This window comes from Microcaecilia unicolor, chromosome 8 (genome assembly GCF_901765095.1).
Source record: "Microcaecilia unicolor chromosome 8, aMicUni1.1, whole genome shotgun sequence".
NCBI lineage: Eukaryota > Metazoa > Chordata > Amphibia > Gymnophiona > Siphonopidae > Microcaecilia > Microcaecilia unicolor.
This window is the reverse complement of record NC_044038.1, coordinates 43,791,242-43,812,377: the sequence shown is the minus strand read 5'-3', so window position 1 is coordinate 43,812,377 and position 21,136 is coordinate 43,791,242. Positions and strand designations below refer to the sequence as shown.

The window sequence follows — 21,136 nt, the reverse complement described above, 5'->3', positions numbered from 1 at the left end:
ATGACAAAAGCTCTTCTCCAAGTGTTGAATGCTAGATGTTGCTATTTTCCAATGGTACTTCTCTTCTAAAGGGCTATGTTGCATTACTGCTCAGATCTGTTTGTCCTTTTTATTTTTATTTTTGGACATTTTATTATATTTTTCCTTGTTTCTTGTCTCTTTCCCCTAACAATCACTGCATGATCCTTCATACAAAGGCCTTATTTTCTTGTTTGAATCGATTTATTGTTTTTTGTTATCCTGAACTAAAGCCTGCTCTTAAATCTTAAAATATGCAGTACCTTTTAATTTGCTTTTAATGTCTCTTTATTAATTTTTAATTGACACGATGTTGCTTTTATTTGAAATGATTTTGTTAAGGAAATGTTTATGAACATAAATGTAATTATAAATACTTGGATTTATTATCTCAGTGCTACTGCTTTTTTAGGATAAATTGCATTTTCATTTTACATAACACTAAAGCTTATGGTAATGCATGCCCAGTAGTAGAGTCCAGGAGCCCCCTTCTGTAGATATAATAATTCAGGCTCTTCTATTGTGCTTTTAGGTAAATACTGCCACAGACAGTGTAATGACAATAAAAGACCGTGAACCCTTACACAACTGGTAAGTTTGCATGTTTTACAATTTACACCACACTCTTCATGAGGTATGTTAGGTATAACATTATGAGGCAAATTAGAAGCAAAAACTTGAACCAGAAGAAGTTGAAGTCTGATATTATTTTTTAGAGCTGCCTCTCAGATTAGCTGGGGAAGTACAAACCCCCCCCCCCCTCCAGAAAATATGGGGAAAATTCTACAACATCAATGTGGGTATTACTGATTAAGGGAATCTGCATTTAATTTGGCTATACAGATCTCACAAATGGATTTATAGAATTCGTTCTTAATTTGTTAGTAATCATTTATCTCTTACTATAAATGTATGACATTTCTCATAGCACCTATTAATGGTTGAAAAGCAAATAAATAAGTAATTGCAGTGGCATAAATATAGTCTCCTGCACTAGACAACCTTCACTTGAAAGTTTGATTACTCATCTTAAGAAAATAAAACTCATTGTGGTGGGGGGGGGGGGGGCTGTACATTTAATAACATGTAGTAGTGCTTGTGGACTAAGTCTAAAATAGCACCCTTTTTCTGCCTATTGTTATGACTTATATACAAATTCTTTCACCTAGACTTCCCATATGCTCCAAGAAGCATAATGTGGGGGGTATTCTATAACTAGGACCAATATGTAGGCACCCAAGGCCTCACGGTAAGAGGTTTATTCTATAACAAGAACCTAGGGCCTAGGTTCAGAATATGAAATACTAGCATGACCTATAACATAGTCACTAGCACCACAGACACACAAAAACATATCAAAATATACCAAAACAAAAAGCCTAAAAATGTGTAATGACAAATCAAATGGACACAGCTTTATGCAAGTTCCAAATACATTTCAAGTAAATATCTTACAACTCTGCAAATATGAACAATAAAAATTTCACAATTTTTGCATAAACCGTAATCAAGTAGCCCATACAATATTTAGTGACAAGTTAACCAATGACCCCCCCACCCCAAAGGGACCCACGGTGCCACAGGAACCCGTTTTGCTAATGCTCAAGGCAGTGATGCAGTCGAGCTTGTTCAATTCCCATCTTCATAGCCAGCCACCATTAACCCAGCATCACTATATTTCACCTTTCCTTCTGCCCAGCTGCGACCACGCCAAACCTAACTACCTCCACACCATCCTACTAGCTGCAGTTCCCCCCTCACTATGTACCCTGCACATATTAAGGGAAAAGGTGGGTGGGACCAAATTTAAGCCACAAAACTCCTGGCCACCCTTTTGTCTCCCACCTACCCTCCCAAAACAAGCCCTCCAGACCTCCCCTCATGCTCCAAAACCCTCCCAAGCCCACCCCAAACATTTCCACTACCAATCATCATCGTCACCACTCTTTCTGATTGCCCTACCCGCCCAGCCAATCAAACCACTCCCAAAATTACCCAGCAACAAACCAACCTTATTTTTTATTGAATTTAACCTGTGTGCCCGCTGCTGGGCCATGTTAAAAGCTCAAAATCTAATGTTTTTTCCAGTATTTGTCATACCTAACATTTATACACCCACACTTAAGAGCTAGTGCACAGTATGTACAGGCATCTAATGCAGCACGAACACATGAAATTATTGAATTCTATAAGAGGCCCTTTTAAAAAGTGGCGATAAGCCCAATGTGGGCTTACCACTTCCTAAAAAGAATACCGCTGGGCTACCGCAGCAGTCCGGCGGTAGTTCCCTCCTCAGCGTGCAGTCATATCCCCACAAATGACCATGTGCCGCACGGCCATTTTCTTTAAACAAAAGAAAGACCTACCTTTTATCCACTGCGGTAAAGGGGGGCCTCGGTGCACATCAAAAATAACTTGGTAAAAGGGGGACGTAAGTTATATATGTGAGAGCCCTGCCCATGCTTCACCCATGTATACACCCCCTTGCAAATACATGCTATGAAAGATAGTCACATATTTACCGAATAGTGGTTAGACAGCATATTGCATATATCAACAAAAAATGCACACATATGCACATATATGGTAGTATTCTAAACATTTACATGCATACATCTTCTGGTGCACCAATAGGGGCCAACTCTGTAAGTGTCAGTGGGTGATGAGCACGCCCTGTATTGAGCAACCTCCTTCATTGGTCTAGGGAGGGGTAATTTATATTGCATTTGGCACCCTCAATCATTTTGAAAAGTTGGTGCTCATGGATGCACCTAAATCCTTTATGAAGTTAAATCAATGCACGATTTTAGAATAGCCATTTTCCATGTGTAAAACCTACTCTACAGGCCAAAGAGGCTTTCTAACATTACCTTCTTGGTGAATGAAGTACTGAATTCCTGCAGTAGATTAGGAGTTAAATTTAGAACCAATGAAATAAGTGGATGCTGCCAGTATGTCTGAAAAGTGATGATTTTAGAAAGTGAACACACATTCTATTGATTGATTGATTTACTTATTTGACTTGATAATATCACTCTTCTTGCAGTCAAACCACAGCAGTTTACATGGCTGTATAAACATCAAATATGAATACATAAAACCAGAGCGAGTATAATCCTTCTAAATCTCCACTTGTACATGCAATTGTGAGCAGGAAACACACAAGTGTATTTACTCTATCTCTACAGCAGATGTAAATTCACACATGTATTTCTGTTGAGTTATATGTGAATACTTTGCATTCTGTAAAATTCAGCTCTGTTTACTAAAGTGTGGTGCAATTTTGCAGCTATCACATGTTACCTGCCAAATTTAAAGCACAGTGACTGCATGACGTCTTAATTACTGTTGGGGCTGTTCACAGAAGTTTTCCATTTAGTTAATACAGATAAATGTCATTGCTATGCATTAAGGGGGAAATTCTAAAATGGCACTCAAAATTTGGTGTAAAAAACGGCACTGGGCTGTATTACATAGCGGGTGTTCTGGGATTGGTGCCCTTTATAGAACAGTGCATAGTGCTGAATCAAGGCTCAACTTTGGGCACAAAGAGTTACATCAACTGAAACCAGGTATAAATCCTGACATGCAAGTTGGGCACAGATCCCTCAAATTCTATAACACTGCGAGCATTTTAAGGGAACACCTCTGACTCACCCATGCCACTTTTCAGATCTGAGTGGAAACACTTAGGGGTCACTTTAGAAAGCCGCTAAGCATCAACATGCACCCAGCATGCACCAGAATGGAGTTACCACTCAGCTACCACGTGACTCTTGCGGTAATTTCATTTTTGGCACTTGTCTGATATGCGCGTCTGAAAAATAATTTTTATTTTCTGACGTGCGTATTGGGCGGGCACTGAGTGGCATTTGATGTGCATAGGTCATTACCGCCAGGTCAATGGCTGGCGGTAAGGACTCAGGCCCAAAATGGACCTGTGGCAGATTTCATTTTGCTGCACGTCCATTTTCGGCAAAAATTTTAAAAAGGCCTTTTTTACAGGTGCGCTGAAAAATGATTCTGCTTGCGCCCAAAGCACGTGCCCACACTACCTCAGGCCGTTTTTCAGCACACCAAAGCCACGGTATGGCTACATCATGGGTAGCACGTGCCAAATCGACCCTACCGCTGGAATAGCTCAGGTGCCCGGAGGTAGTTCCGAAAGTGGCAAGCACAGTTTCCTGTAGTAGAAAATAATTTCTATCATGGGGTGTTCCTGGCGGTAATTGGCAGCAAGGCCACATTGCTACACGCTGCCTGATTGCTGCACGAGTAGCATGTGAGCCCTTACCACCAAGTAAATAGCTGGCGGGTAAGGTCTCAGGCAGTAAATAGCCGCGTGCTACTTTTAAATTTAGTGAATGACCATTTATTGCCACATTAAAAAACAAAAAGGCCTTTTTACCTATCATGGTAAAAAATGGCCCAGCACATGCCAATTTCACGCGCCCAAATTAATGCAGGCCACATTTTACCGCAGCTTAGTAAAAGGTCCCCTTAGATTCTATTTTATAAATGGGTGAAATGATCTGCCATTTCTGCCTCATTTTGGTACTTTGCTTCCATTAGAACACTTTTTCTGTGCTGAAAACTCAGCGCAGAAGTAGTGTCTATTGTTCGGTGCCATATATAGAATTTCCCCCAAGTGCACTGCAGATAATATGATGCAGTTAGCTACACCTATTCAGGTGGCATTAATTGTGGCACATTGTTTGCCAAGTTAGCATTTGTTTATATTATTTATTGAATTATAAATCATTTATATTACAAGAATATTAACACATGAAAATACCACAGGGAAATATTGCAATAAAAGAAAAAAAAATCTTAAGCATAAGAAAATAGGTATGACGTCCACATTATAGGGATAACAGCAAGGAATATATAATGAAAGAATTTTTTTATTAATTGACTAGAGACAGGCAATCAATTACATAGAACATAATGGGACCCTTTTACAGAGCAGCGGTATAGCCAGCAGATGCCTATTTTTGTCTTGTAATTCTGATAATTCTGATGGCCCTTTGCTTTCAGATTCATTATGTGCTCTTTTGTGCTGGATATACTTCTTGGAGACACAATGACATTAAAACTTACCTTGAGCAATCCTGCTTCTTGTCTTGTTCTAGTCTAGTATTCAAGCCTCAGGAGTCCTTGCTAGGGATTCTGTGATAGATGAGCCAGCAGAACTCAGCTGAATTTGAATCTAACCCAAAAGGACATGAAATCCTCCAAAATATCAGGTTTCTTTTCAGTGTCATTAAATTTCACCTTTTTTTTCCAGTGTAAATACCTAGGAGACAGCTGCCTTCCAGGAGGAGCTACTCTACCTCTTGAGAGAAAGCCAATATAGCCAGCCCATGCTTAGATGTGTCTTGTATTTCTATGACAGAATGAACCGGCCAAATTAAAGGCAATAAAAGTTTCACTCATTCACCTAAATAAAAAAAACTGATAGAAGAACTCAACTAAATTTGAATCTAATCCAAAAGCACAGGAAAAAACAAAACAAGAAAATGACAGATGTCCTTAAATTTTAACATATTTTCTCCTTTTGAACCTGTGACCTTCAGGTTGAATAACAGTCAGATTCCAGGTGGAGCTACTCTGCCTTTTGAGCAAATGTAATAGCCAGGCCATGTCTAGCTGTGTCTTGTATTTCTTGTAGTCTGCGTTTGTGCTTCCTGACTGGTCTAGGAGGAACCTGCTCAGGGCAGGCTTGAATGTTATCCCTAGCATTCTATATAGTGTGACTTTAGTTACACATGCAAATCTGGTCGTATTCTGGATTTGTATGTGCAACTTAATTAGCTTAACAAGCCAATGAGTGCCAGTAATTGCACTTAAGCAATTATTATTGATACTAATTGGCATTAATTAGAATTTACACACATAACTGTCTAAGCATATTCTATAAAGTGATGTGTGTAAATTTTAAGAGTGGATCTGAAAAGGGGCATGGCCATGGGAGGGCCATATGTGGGTCATGAGCTTTCCTTGTATGTACACGCAGTGTTATAGAATATGCCTGTTCTGCATGTAATTTAGAGACAAGTATTTATACAAGGGGCCCTGTTTACTAAGCCATGCTGTAGGCATGCTAACTTTTTAGCTAACAATAGAGACACCCATGATAATTTTTAGTGTGCACTTAAAAGTTAGTGCATCTACAGCACGGCTTAGTAAACAGGACCCCAGGTTTCCATTGACATAAATGGCCACAACTAAATATAGTCACAGAGAATGGACCCTGGCTGTATTCTATAAACTATGCCTAGATTTAAGCATATTCTATAAACAGCGCCTAACTTTAGGTACAGTTTATAGAATATGCCTAGGTGTAATTTTTTGGCGCTGATTTTTTAGGCGTGATATATAGAATCTAGCCCTATATCTGACCTCTAGGCTGGTTTCCTGTTGCTTCAGTATTTTTATTGTCTAGTTGCTCCCTCAATAGATATAGATGTAAAAATAAAATGAAACAAAATGAAAAAAGTCTGCAAACAACACAGAAAAACAAACAAAATTCTATTATCTATCTATTGTAAGTTATGGACATGTGAGTCTCACTTATCCTCCACCAAGACTTTGCGTATGCATTTGCTCACCTGTATGATGCACACTCTGTATGATATATGTATATTTACAGAGTAGCACTTCCCTCTTTTGTGACATTTGCATGCATATGCCTCTATTTTACTGAATTATGTGCAAAATCGGTGTACAGCTGGGCACATACTTTACAGCATTATCCCATAGCTATAATTAAATGTGTATATGTTTGCACATTTTGCACACAAAACAAGCAGAAGTATCCCCCTAACAACAAACCACTAAATGTTAAAAAAAAAAAAAAGAGTAAGGGTTAGACCAAGTGTATTTCCAAACAGTAGGTTTATTTTAAAAAAACTCAATAGGTACATTCTCAAAGAACTTCAGTTCAAAGGACTCGACACAGTCCTGTGTTTTGGTGCTAACCGCACCAAGGAGTCAAACAAGATGTGCCTAATGGTTAGTTCAGCGGCCTTTGATCCTGGCAACCTGGGTTCAGTTCTCGCTGCGGCTCTTTGTGAGCTTAGGCAAGGTACCAAAAAACTTAGATTGTGAGCCCTCTAGGGACAGAGAAAGTACCTGCATATCAAGTGTACAGCGCTGCGTACATCTAGTAGCGCTATAAAAATGATTAGTAGTAGTAACATTTACACAGCTCATACAACTCATTCTTATACTCTGCAAATACCTCATAGACATTCTCTGCACATTACAATTAAGAGATTGGGCAGTTCAGCCAAGAAGTACAGTAATAGTTAAAATATCAGACATAGCCTAGCCATTCTGGAACAGAAATGTTTTCAGGTCTCTTCTAAATTGAGTATATTTTGAAATACATCGAACATGAGAGGTCAGTTTCTTCCAATGCATTGCTGCTTGATAGGGTAATACGGAATTAAACAGACTTTTTTTCATGTTATCCCTTTAGGATTGGGAAAAACAAAAGTAGATGGATTGTGTAGAGAATGAAAAATATTAGATCGTGAATAGATTGCCACATGATACATGCACTGTTTGTACTGTTTAATATGCCATTAATACTGTATTCCTGATTTAGCTTATGTAAGCCACATTGAACCTGCACCCAGTGGGAAAATGTGGGATATAAATGTTTTTAAATAAATAAACAAACAGAGAGGCTATCGAGTCGAGTCCTTTGAATTAAAGTTCTTTAAGGGGCCCTTTTACTAAGCCGCATAAGTGTCTACGGGTGCCCAACGTGCGCCATAATGGAGCGTAGGTGTAGGTGCCCACAATATTCCTATGGGTACCTACATAGTTAGCGTGCATTAAGGGACCCTTTTACAAAGGTGTGCTGAAAATGGCCTGTGATAGTGTAGACGCATGCTATGGATGTGCGTAGATCATTAAAATGCCTTTTTTATTTTTGCTGAAAATGGATATGCGGAAAAATGAAAATTGCCGCACATCCATTTTGTGTCTAAGACCATACAGCCAACCATTGACCTAGCAGTAAGGTCTCTCACACAGTAACTGGGTGGTAATGGTCTACGTGCATAGAATGACGATTACCGCCTGCATGCCAGAAAATGAAACTATTTTCCGGCGCGCCTAGCGGATGTATGTCAAAAATGAAATTATCACAAGGGCCACATTGTAGCCGGGCAGTAACTCAAAATTGACACACGTTTGGCGCGTGTAGGCACCTATTTGGCTTAGTAAAAGGGCCCCTAAGCTTGTGCATGCACTAAAAATGCTAGCGCACCTTAGCAAACAGGGCCCCAAGTTTTTTCTTCTCATTTTTGCTAAGAACATGCAAATTATATCATTGGCATTTCCCAGGTTGTTGCAAACGAGAACCCATCCCTATCTAAGGGGTCCTTTTACTAAGGTGCGCTGAAAAATGGCTTGTGGGAATATAGGTGTGGGCTTTGGTTGCACACAGATCCATTTTCAGTGCGTCTGCAAAAAAAATGCCTTTTTTATTTTTGCCAAAAATGGATGTGCGTTAAAATAAAAATTGGTGCGCCAATTTGAGTCTGAGACCTTACCACCAGACATTGATTTAGCGGTAAGGTCTCTTGCATTAACCATGCAGTAATCGCCTACATGCATCAAGTCAGAGTTACCACCCGATTTACGCCGTGTGCCAGAAAATAAAATATATTTTCTGGCGCCAATAGTGGACACGTGTCAAAAATGAAATTACCGCATGGGCCATGCAGTAGCCAGGTGGTAACTCCGAATTGGCGCATGTTGAGCATGTGTAGGCACTTACTCGGCTTATTAAAAGGGCCCCCCAAAGCATGCAATAAAAAGAGATAGTTTTTCCATTAATTACGAAACCTAATGCTAGTTCTGGCAGGTGATAGGCACTGATCTAAACTGTATACTCGGGTAATATTGAACCTGCAATGATTAGCATTGATTTAAATGCTGGTCACTGCAGGTAAAAAAAAATCTGGATATTCAGTGCCAGTATATTGATACTGGCCGGCGCTGAACATATGTAATCAGCATTGAGTAGTGACGCTATTTGGTTAATGGCAATATTCAGGCTGTTAACTGAATGGCAAATCAGTTGAAGTTAGAACAGCATTTTTGCTTTCCTAACTTTATCCAGTTTGCCATCTGTAAATCGCCACTGACTGAATAACCTCCAGGTTTGCTGAAGCTTTGCCGATGGACCACTCAGGCACTGCCCAGATAGTGCTGAAGCATTAGAGGAAATATTCAGAAGCACTATGAGGCCCTTTTACATAGATGCGCTAAAAAAAATAGCCTACGGTAGGGTAGACGCATGTTTTGGGCGCGTGCAGAACCATTTTTCAGCCCACCTGTAAAAAAAATGCCTTTTTTAATTTTTGCCAAAAATGGACGCATAGCAAAATGAAATTTGACGCGCGTCCATTTTGGGTCTGAGACCTTACCTCCAGCCATTGACTTAGCCATAAAGTCTTATGCGGTAACAGGGCAGTAATGATCTACGCGCATCAAATGCCACTTGGCGTGCATCTGATACGTGCATCTGAAAATAAAAATTATTTTTCAGATGTGTGTATCAGACGTGCACCAAAAATGAATTTACTGCAAGAACCATGCAGTAGCCGGCTGGTAACTCCATTTTGGTGCACGTTGGGCGCACGTAGGTGCTTATACGTGGCTTAGTAAAAGTGCCCCTATCTGATTAGTGCCACTGAATATCCCTCTCAATTGCAATTATCCTGTTAGCAGCATCTGGTAACTGGGTGTGTCTTTGAATATCGGCCATTTTATGCTATTCTTTGTTGTTTATTTGTATTCTTTATGCAGCTTTTGAGTAAAACATGTCAAGGTGCGTCCATGAGCCCTTTATGATTTAGTGAACTGATTGAAAGAGTCAGCAAGGGCTGACGTGGGTTTTAAGAAAAGACAGTAGAAATTTTTAAGGGCTGTTTCAGTAATATAGTTACAAAGAACAACAGTCAGCAGGGAGAATTTGATTCTTCCACCTGCTAAACCTGGGCTCCTTGGCAGTTTCTTCACTCTGATACATCAACTCTTCTCACACTTGATTAACCCACACAGTTATGAGCCAGCTCATGCCTCCTTGACAAGACAAAGTAAAGTTTAATTGCTGTTATTTTCATGATAAATTGTCTTTTCTGCATTGGCTTCAAGAAAAAAAAAAGTTAGATGATACAGCCATCAGAAGGGGAGTGGGAAGGAAATGAAATATGAGGGTATCTTTCTGCTGCATGCATCGATCTGCATCTCAAAGGACTTTTCTTGAACAAATTGAGGTGCCATTAGGGTACGTTAAATTCGGAGAGAGATCTGTCAGCCTCTTTGACAGCAAAGACTGATGGATATGGTACTTCTTCGTATCACTCATCTTTGTGAAGTGTACCAATCGGTATTTTTTTCCATAAATAAGTTCCAAAGGTTAAAATAAATGTATGTGAAAGGATCACATGCACTTAGGTCTGAATGTTATAACATCAGGAATTGTTTTATTGCTGTTGTGTATCCATTTTTTTTCTCTTTGACAAATGATTTTCAATTTGATTCTATTGTTCTCACTTCAAGCATATCCTTGACTCTTACCATGCTGACTGTTTTCTTTTCAGCTAAAAATGCTGTTACTTCATAAATGGTCCATGTAGACTGGATGCAGAATTTTTCATCAGATCAAGTGAAAATACATTAAAAAATATATCTAACACTAAAACAAAAGTAGCCGGGAATAAATGCAATGCCTCTGTTTTCAAAGGAAATTTTTAAAAAGTAGAAGTGCTAAGACATGATCAGAGAAATAGTAACTTTATTTCTGTTTAGATGGTATTTATATTGTGAACACTTTGTTGCCTATTTTATAAAGTGTGTTAGCTGTTTAACACAGGAATTACCATACACTAGCACTGCAGAGCTTCGTTAACTGTTAGTAAGTACTAATTTCCTCATTAAAAGCTGATGAAAAAAAATTCACACTTTTTGGGGAGGAAATGGGTTGGGATTGTGTCTTGTACTGACTGGGGGGGGGGGGGTCTTTTTACTAAGGTGCGCAAGCAGATTCAGGTTTTTCTTTTACAAAGCGTTGGTAAGCCCAACGCAGGCATACTGAATGCTAAATCAGGACTACCGACTGCCCAGCGGTAGTTCCACCCCGAGTGAACGCCATTTCCAGGGGAAAAGAAAACCCTTAGAAATGGTTTGTGCTGCAGTAACCCAGCGGTAATTGGGTATCGCCGCACGCTTCCTGGTTACCGCCAGGTTACTGCAGGAGCTGTTATCCATTTATCACCACTTCAGTGAGTGGCAGTAAGGGCTCCCTGCCACATGGCCATGCAGTAAGAGTTCTTTTACCATATGGCCATGTTTGTCTGGGGGCTTTTTACCCGCTGCGGTAAAAAGGGCCCTGACACACGGAGAAAAATGGCCCCTGCTGCTAGCACAGGGCCCTTTTTCCTGCAGTGTGATAAAAGGACCCCTTAGTGCATGCTAATGATTAGCGCACGCTAAATGAGAAGACACCCATTGGGCTATAATGGGTGTTTTATCATTTAGCAGATGATAATCATTAGCGTGCGCTAAATCCATTAGTGCACCTTCGTAAAATGACCCCTATGTCTTGTGGTTAACACAGAGGTCCTTACATGCATTAACTGCTAATCCAGAGATGTAGCTAACTGCATTCTGCATTATCTGTCATGTAACTAACGAATGGTAGTGAATGTTCTTTTGCATTAACTGCTCAACATCCTTCTCAAAACTTCTGGGAATACCCCCAACAGTTACCAGAAAGGTTTTGCACCTACTGTGCCTTAACCTTTACAGATACATGTGTTAGGGGCAAAACCTTTATGAACATTAGCAAACAAGTCTCTGTGGTTTTTGATGAAGTAACCAAAGTGAGAGAAATTCATTTTGAAAATTGTTATTTTAGATGTGGTGTGGTATTAGATGATTTAAGGCCTGGTTAGCTAAGGCTTTTCTCCTATTCTTTCTTCTTTCATCTGACAATGAAGTCTCAAATCTGGAATAAATATGAAGTCTAATGAGATTATTTCCTTTGTTGCTGTATATCATTATCCATATTATAGCACTGCAACTTTTCAATTCCCAGACTACAAAGAACTAAAACAGTATATGGAAGAACTGAAATGTGTCAGCATTTCAGTCTGTCTCTTCTGAGCTATTTGTTCAGTGTTTCATGAATGTTTATCCAGAAGAAAATGTACTTTATTAATGTAAAGCATGTAATTAGTAAGCATTTACTTCTGTTTGTATCATCTGTTTATAACATTGCAAGCAAAGTATCAGCTGAATGTCTATGAACTATGCAAGTATTTTGTCTCTGTCCTAAGATAGTGTTTGATTTATATAGTGTTTAAAATATTATACATGTATGTATTTATATGTTTGGCTTAGTTGGTTCTAGCAAATACAGATTTAAGAATATTTTATGTTAACATCTCTGTGTAAATGTAAACTTTAGAGGAATTTATGATGTATGTTTTTAATAGACTGCTGCTATAACTCTGTTAAGTCATGGCCAGGCGTTCCTGAAAACGGGACATTTGTTCCAGTCCACTTTCCTGGTAAATAAATAAATAAATACATACATAAATAAATACATCTATACATCACTAGAGAAAAGTATATTGCTGTATTAACGGAGTAATATTTTCTTGTTTAGGCTGGAAGTTAAATCCAGTAGTGGGTGCAGTATATAGTCCTGAATTCTATGCAGGTAAGCAGACCTTTGTGTTTGGTGATATTACTTGATGACTGTTTGTTGATTTGTTTATATATTTTGAGTTCATTATCAATCAGAGTTAACAGATCTGCCTTAAGTTTAATTTTGTTAGGGATGAAGTGAAAATGATTGGAAGATCAAAGATGTACACTTCATTTCATTGTTGGCAGATTTTTTAAAGAAGATTTCCTTGGTTCTAGAATTAGAATATATTGATGTAATTTGTTGCTTGAAACCGCTTGAAATGTTAGGAACAGGTTAGCACGTAGAATATTTGTGCCTGTTGTGTTTACATCTGTTTATTGAATCTCATATGTGAAAACTACATGAAAATGTTATAAATTGTTGTTCCTATTTTTATATGAATTTTCATCTCTCTTTCAGTTAAAAATAAATGATGCCAATAGTTACTTGACATCAGCAGTTCATGAGTTAATAAACATTTTACATCAGATTATCTAAATTATTTTCTCTTGGATTCGGTGAGAATCATGATCAATGTATCATTTTTTTAAAATGTATCATCTTCATTTCCAAGCGTAAGAAAGCAGGCAAACTCAAAAGAATCTTGAGAATAGCATGTACAATATCTACAGTCTTTATGGTTTATTTCAATTTGCTATACCACCCTTCTTACAATATCACAGGGTGGTGAACAATTAAATAAAATAGAAAAAAAAAGAAAAAAGAAACCAGTGCAGAAAGAAATATTAGTAACCATAAGACAGTCAAAAATCATTGAAAAAGAGAAGGAAGCAAGGGAAAGAGGGGAAGGAAGCAACAAAAATATTCACTACAGATAGTGAAAGTGACTTTTAAAATCAAACATTAAGGGCCCTGTTTACAAAGTGTGCTAGCATTTTTAATGCACACTAAAAATTAACGCACGCTAATTGTGTAGATGCCCACCGGAATATTATGGGTGTCTACATTGTTAATGCTAATGCACCTTTGTAAACAAGGCCCTAATACATTAAGGGGTATGTCTTCTAAAGGGCATTAGCATATATGCTTAGAAATCTGCACCAAAATCCAAACGTATTCTATAACAACGTGCATTACTTAATTGGCTTAGCAAGCTAATCAGCATTGAAAACAGTTCTTAACAAACAATACTACTACTACTACTACTTATCATTTCTAAAGCGCTACTAGACGTACATAGCGCTGTACACTTGAACATGAAGAGACAGTCCCTGCTCGACAGAGCTTACAATCTAATTAGGACAGACAAACAGGACAAACAAGAGATAAGGGAATATTAAAGTGAGGATGATAAAATAAGGGTTAGGTGTTAAAAGCAGCATCAAAAAGGTGGGCTTTTGGCTTAGATTTGAAGACGGCCAGAGATGGAGCTTGACGTACCGGCTCAGGAAGTCTATTCCAGGCATATGGTGCAGCAAGATAAAAAGAATGGAGTCTGGAGTTAGCAGTGGAGGAGAAGGGTGCAGATAAGAGAGATTTACCCAGTGAACAGAGTTCCCGGGGAGGAATGTAGGAAGAGATGAGAATGGAGAGGTACTGAGGAGCTGTAGAGTGAATGCACTTATAGGTCAATAAGAGAAGTTTGACCTGTATGCGGAAACGGATAGGAAGCCAGTGAAGTGACTTGAGTAGAGGACTAATGTGAGCATAACGATACTGGCGGAATATTAGTCGTGCAGCAGCGCATTCTGTAATGCAGCGCGCCTAAATTCTAATGCATGCAGGCAAAAAGGGGCGTGTTTGTGGGCAGGGAAATGGGCATTGCATGGGTGTTCCAAAATTTACACATGTAGTTATAGAATATGGTCCACTGCACCTAAATCTACACACCGGGTTATATGCCACATCTTCATTGGTATAAATGGAGGTGTGTAGTTTTAGGCACTGAGATATCAACTAAGTGTATTCTATGTATCGCGCCTAAATTTAGGTGCCACTTATAGACTATGTTTAGCATTGATTTCCATGCCAATATTTTAGGCACCATTGTAAAATCTCCCCCTCTGCGACTAATTTAGGTGTCAGGATTTACACCAAGTAAAACATGGCATAAATAGCCGTGCCTAATTTGGTCGCATGGACAGACGCTCAGCATAAATAAGCCTATTCTGTAAAATTTAGGCATACTATAGAGAATATATGTCATAACCACACTCTGTAAGCCACTTTGAGCCTGCAAATAGGTGGGAAAAGGTGGGATACAAATGCAATAAATAATAATAATATTCCTAGGTGTATTTTTTTCCATGCAGAATTTTCAGGCGCCACATATAGAATCTAGCCCTAACCGGCTAAGTTAAAGATGGTCTTGGAGTGGAGCATGGGCAGAGGCAACACTTAGGGGCCCTTTTACTAATCTGCCTCTCTACGTGCGCCCAACATGCGCCAAAATGGAATTACGCATGGCTTTTGCGGTAATTTCATTTTTGGCGTAGGTCTGATAAGAGCGGCCAAAAAATAATTTTTATGTTTGGACATGCTTATCAGACGCGTGCCAGGTGGCATTTGACACGCATAGGTCATTACCGCCCAGTTACATCGTAAGATTTTACCGCTAGGTCAGTGGCTGGCGGTAAGGTCGCAGACCCAAAATGGACGCGTGGTAATTTTGATTTTGCCGCACATCCATTTTCGGCAAAAATGTTATAAACGCCTTTATTACAGGTGCGCTGAAAAATGGATCGGGGCGTGCCCAAAACCCGTGTCTATACTACCACAAGCCATTTTTCAGTGCACCTTAGTAAAAGGATCCCTTAACTAGCTAGTGGTGATATTCAGTCTGTTTACTGGTTCATTGAGCAGATAAAGGTAATCCAGCTGAAATGCAGTGCTATGAATTGGTACACCTTTAGCTTCCGAGTTGCCACACTAACCTAGATATTCAATGCTGGAGGCTGGAAAAGTCCTGGCATTAAATATCTGAGGTTATCTGAGCCTGCAGCTTAATTTTTTAAAGGCACCTTTATGAACCAAATAAACTTCCCTGCTAGTAGCTATGATCTAGACCAAGGATGCTGGACCATGAGTGCTGCAAACAGGCAATGTTTCCAGTACAGCCCTAATGAGCATGCATTAGATAGATTTGCATAAAATAGAGGTGGTATATTTATGCAGATCTACTTTAGGGATATTCATCAGTAACCTGGCCTGTTTGCAGCACTCGAGCCCTGAACTTCTGTATTTTATTTTTATTTATTTGTTGCATTTGTATCCCACCTCTTTGCAGGCTCAATGTGGCTTACAATACATCATGAATAGTATCCCTGATCTAGAGTCTTTTCTTAATATAAATTTAGCCCTGCATTGATGTATCCATAGATTTAGACAAGGGGAAGAGATATTTATGTCTACAAAGATGCTTGTTGTTATTTAGACCTGTTATTTATCACATCCAGTGATTTATCAGCTGTCCCTGGGAGGGATTAAGACACAACACCTCCTTAGTTACTCAGTGGTTGGTGTTTCCCTTGCTATCTCCAGAATGTGAAATGGGCAAGGGATATCAGGCTGTATGACAGCTTCAGGCATTCTGGACATCCTTAACAAAAGAGCATGTAGGTCTGAGGAGTTGCCTAATGGTTAGTGCAGTGGACTGAGAATTAAGGAAGCCCGGTTCAAATTCCACTTCAGCTGTTTTATTTTAAATTGTGAGCCTTCCAGGGACAGAAAAATAAGACACCTCCAAGCCTGAGGTGTTATGGAAGTGGTTTACATTCAGGTACAGTAGGTCTATTTCTGTCTCTGGAGGGGTCACCGTTTAAAAAAAAAATCACAAGCAGCTGAGTTGAGATGATTCTCAGCCCATTGCTCTAACCATTAGGCAACTCCTCAGCAGACCCTTTTCTAAAATACTACCAGAATTGTACATATCCCAACCTGGGCGTACCAATTCCAATTTCTTCATTATGTCTAAAATGAGGCTGAGCATGCCCTTGAGTGCAATGTTTTTCTATTGTGATGAATTCTGTATATATCTTTTTCTCATGTTTGCCATCAGTAAGGAAAAAGCCTCAAGAAACTCCTAGCTTAAAAGCCTGTGGAGCTGGACTGCTTCATCATTGGCTAAAAAAAACTCTCAAATAAATGGAATCTTTAATATTTTTGAAGTTTATTTCTAGTGACTAAATTAAAGATTCCATTTGCTTGGGAGGTTTTTTTCAGCCGATGATGAAGCATTCCGGTCTCACTGGGCTCAGTGGACAGTTTGGATTATTCAGGTTACTCAGTCAGCTACAGCAGTGGTGGCGAGAGCTACATTACTTGTTTCCTTGGTTTTAAAACAAGAGCTGAACTCATTGATGCAAATATAGTTTAGGAAAGCAACAAAGATGTTTGAGGGACAGAAAATTTGGATTTTCTTGACCTCTCCAGGGGAACTCAGGAGAGGCTTAAGCTATTTCTTGTAATGCGCAAAGACACTATCTCTTTAGGCACAGCTTTTCAGCTGTGATTTCTCTGTAAATGTACAGTAAAGTATAAAAATATGTTTTTTTTTTAAATCTCTCATCAACTGAGATATTTTCTTAATGTGCAGAAACTTGCGATTGGGGGATTGATGGCATGGCCAAGAGAGGGTCAAGGGCATTCACTTAGATGCACACACTATTATGGAATTTGGGGAATCCGTGTCTGGTTGGCTGCGGGGATTTACATCAGGTTTCAGTTGGTGTAAATCCTCGTACTTAAAAGTTGGACATGAATCCCGACACTATGTGCTGTTCTATAAATGGCGCCCAACTGGGAGCACCATTGATGGAATAGCACTCAGTGCACATCTTTTCTGGTACCCAAATTTGGGCACTATTTACTGAATTTAGTCCTATATGTGCATAAAGGACTAAATTTTATAAATGGTGAAAAAATACGCTAAGAGCTATTCTATAAATGGCGCTTAAAGTTAGGCACTTTTTACAGAATAGCGCTTAGATACAGGAACTGTGCCTAACTTTATATGCAAGGATTTACACCAACTAAACCCAAGTGTAAATCCTCACGCCTAAATTAGGTGTGGATCCCCTTTATTCTCTAGCAGCACAGTTGAATTGTGGGAATGCCCCTGATCCTCCCATGACTGCATCCCCATTTTAGAGCCATACATAAAATTTAAACGCAGATCCTGATGCCTAAAACGCACACATAAATTCCAATTAATGCCAATTAGTACTGATAATTGATTGGGACCAAGTATCAGCACTAATTGGCTGGTTATTCAATTAAATTGCACATGCAAATTGGGTGTGCGTCCAAATTCAAGCATGCAATTTTAAGTGCCATTTATAAAATTTGGCAAATAATGTAAAAAAAAGCACTCTGCAAGGGTATATCCATTTTTATGCGTTCTAAACATATGCATTTCCAGGGGTATAGTTTAGGTAGAGCTGGGACTGAATTGCGACATATGTGCATATTTTATATTATATGTATGTACACGAATAGAATGTTGCACTCATTTATTTTTTTATAATGTTTTATTTATAAGATTATTTCAATAATACAGTCATAAATATATTGATTGTTATTTATTTTATTTATTTGTTACATTTGTATCCCACATTTTCCCACCTATTTGTAGGCTCAATGTGGGTTACATAGTACCAGAGAGGCGTTTGCAGACTCTGGTGTGAGCAAATACAATGTGATGTTGTGGTAAGATAAAGTTCATGTGGTAGAGCCACATTAGGAATCGTAGAGTGGAAGAGTTGTGTTATGTTCATTACGTTCATTAGTTTTCTTGTGTAGCTAAGTCAGGCATTTAGGTTGGATCGGTAGGGTATGCCTTTTTAAACGGTGGTTTTTAGTATTTTCCGGAAGTTTAGGTGGTTGAGTGTCATTTTCAACAGAAATACCACACCTATTCTTAATTATATAAAGGAAAATAATCAAAAGGAAATAAAGTCTAAATATTCAGCCACAATTTTAAATGATCCAAGATATACAACAGAAAAAGTAAGGAAATATTACTCAATTCAACATAAAGGCGCAGTCTCGCTGTTGCTACTACTAGCTGACATCAATGGGTTGTGAGATACATATTTGGATCCTTGCCTGTTCCCTAGACACTTTTGTTTCGGTTCAAAAAACATATATGACTTATAGTCGACATCTCAAAATAAACTTCAGACCCAGTGCCTGAGCCAGGAATTCCTGACATCTTCTGAGTAATACTAGACAGATCTGGAAAAACTCAGAAATAAAACTTAAGAACTAAAGTTCAGACCAGTTCCAGGGCAAAAGTATCTAATAAAGTGGTCCTCAGGGTCACTGCTTCCAAGGAGGACTCCAGTAACTCAGTGATGTTTATTACAGAATGATCTTTCTCCCAAACAAAAACAGAGTCAGACTGAGATGATAAGTTCAAACACTGAGTCTTCACCACAGGTGGTAAGGACTCTGCTGGTATTTTCAAAGCTTCTCACATATATTTGTGTAGCATATCCATGGGCGCTATCAATGGAAACCTAGTAAAATTCATAGTAACATAGTAGATGATGCACACAGTACACTAAATGGGAATGGGGCCTCACCAGAGACATACAAGGGCATTGTCACCTCTTTTTTCCTGCTGGTCATCCCTCTCCTTATGCACCCAAGTATCCTTCTGGCTATGACCGTCACCTTTTCTACCTGTTTGGCCACCTTAAGGTCATCAGACACAATCACCCCGAAGTCCATCCCTTCTTTTATACACAGAAGCACTCCACCCCCTATATTGTATTGTGCTTTTGGATTCTTGTAACCCAGGTGCATGAGCCTGCATTTATTAGTATTAAATCTTAGTTGCCAATTATCGGACCATTCTTCAAGCTTCACTAGATCCTTCTTCATGCCACCCACACCCTCCGGGATGTCCACCCTATTAATGAACACAATAGTCCAAGTGGGGCCTCACCAATGACTTGTACATCAACACCTCCTTTCTACTGGTTATACCCCTCTCTATGCAGCCTAGCATCCTTCTGGCCATGGCTACGACCTTGTCACATTGTATTGTCGCATTGAGATCCTCAGACACCATCATCTCAAGGTCCCTCTCCTGAGTTGAGATTACCAATCTCTCCCCTCCTATGTGGAACATCTCTTTTAGATTTTTGCACCCCAAGTGTATCATTAAATTTTAACTGCCAGACCCTTGACCAGTCTTCCAATGTTTAGAGATCCCTTCTCATGGTTTCTACACCCTCCAAGGTATCCACTCTTTTGCCTATCTTTCAAAAACCTTAAATCATTCTCTGAGTTAGTTTTTTTCTAGATTTTCCCATTCTCCTATGAGTGTAGATCTTATCCTTAATTGAAACTGCATTTTCTTCGTGGAGGTTTTCCGCCTTAGCTTCCAGGGAACTCATTCTAGTAGCACACTGTCCCAGTTCTGGGCATAAATAATATCTCTAGAATCAGATAAATCCCTCACAGACTTAGCCACAGATACCAGAGAAGTATTAAGGAGCTGTATAGTGTCCCACAAAGCGCCCATTGTGACTACTTTGGGCTTTTTGCAGCCATTATACAGACAGCTCAAAAGCTTTTTGCACTCCCTCTCTTGTTCTCCCAGTGTAACTATTCATTATTGGCTGCAAATGCTGTTCAGGTTCCACCTGTCCACTGGCATGCTGAGGGGAGGAAACTGCAAGTGGTGAACCCTCCACTGGGAGCAGAGGGAACTACTATCCTCTTCCTACTGCCTTACCTTCCACCATTCAGGCTATGACTGCAGGCTGCTGTCGAAGAAGCCCTTGTGAAGGACTCAATAAGACCCCACTACTACTGCTGCCAGATGTGTTCACAGTTGGCACAAAGAAGAGCTGACAGTGGGACCCACAGCTGCACAAAACTGTTCCAAGGTCATCTGCCTAGGCAGCAGATTCGGCAATGAAAAGGAAGGAACTTGTTGGACCACTCCTTTCCTCCTGTTCCCCATAACAAGAAAAGGGATCTGGTAAACACCCCAAAAGAAAGATGCTTTGGAGTGTGGTAAGGAGCTTCTGTGGTTGTGACTTTTCAGGTGGCCATCTTGGATCAGTCCCAAATGTTGCACTCATTTATACTTGTCTTCAGAGCAAAAGCATTTGTGTCCTATTGGGGATCATTGTAGAGATCTGTTTATAAAGGAACATAGGCCTTTATAAAACAGGAACCTCTTTAGACTTTTCACATAGGTGTCTTTTTATAATAGAAGCCATGATCCCCCAGATTCTATATATTACGCCTAGTGTTTCGCACCGAAATCCAGGTGTATTCTATAGCAATGCACACAACTTAATTGGCTTAACAAGCTAATCAGCATTTTTAACAGCTTTTAACAAGCAGTAATGAGCATTAATTGGCAATAATTAGAATTTACATGCACAAGTCACTAAGCGTATTGTGTAATGCACTGTGCCT

At 39.3% G+C, this 21,136-nt stretch overlaps 1 protein-coding gene across 1 annotated transcript in view; it reads left to right on the top strand.

Annotated features, from left to right (window-relative positions):
* RBFOX1 (RNA binding fox-1 homolog 1) overlaps positions 1 to 21,136 on the top strand; it is a 439,628-nt gene that overhangs the window by 127,320 nt on the left and 291,172 nt on the right. The window contains 3 exon segments of the mRNA XM_030212626.1: positions 551 to 582; positions 584 to 609; positions 12,713 to 12,766. Of these exon segments, the coding sequence (XP_030068486.1) occupies positions 551 to 582; positions 584 to 609; positions 12,713 to 12,766 (112 nt within the window).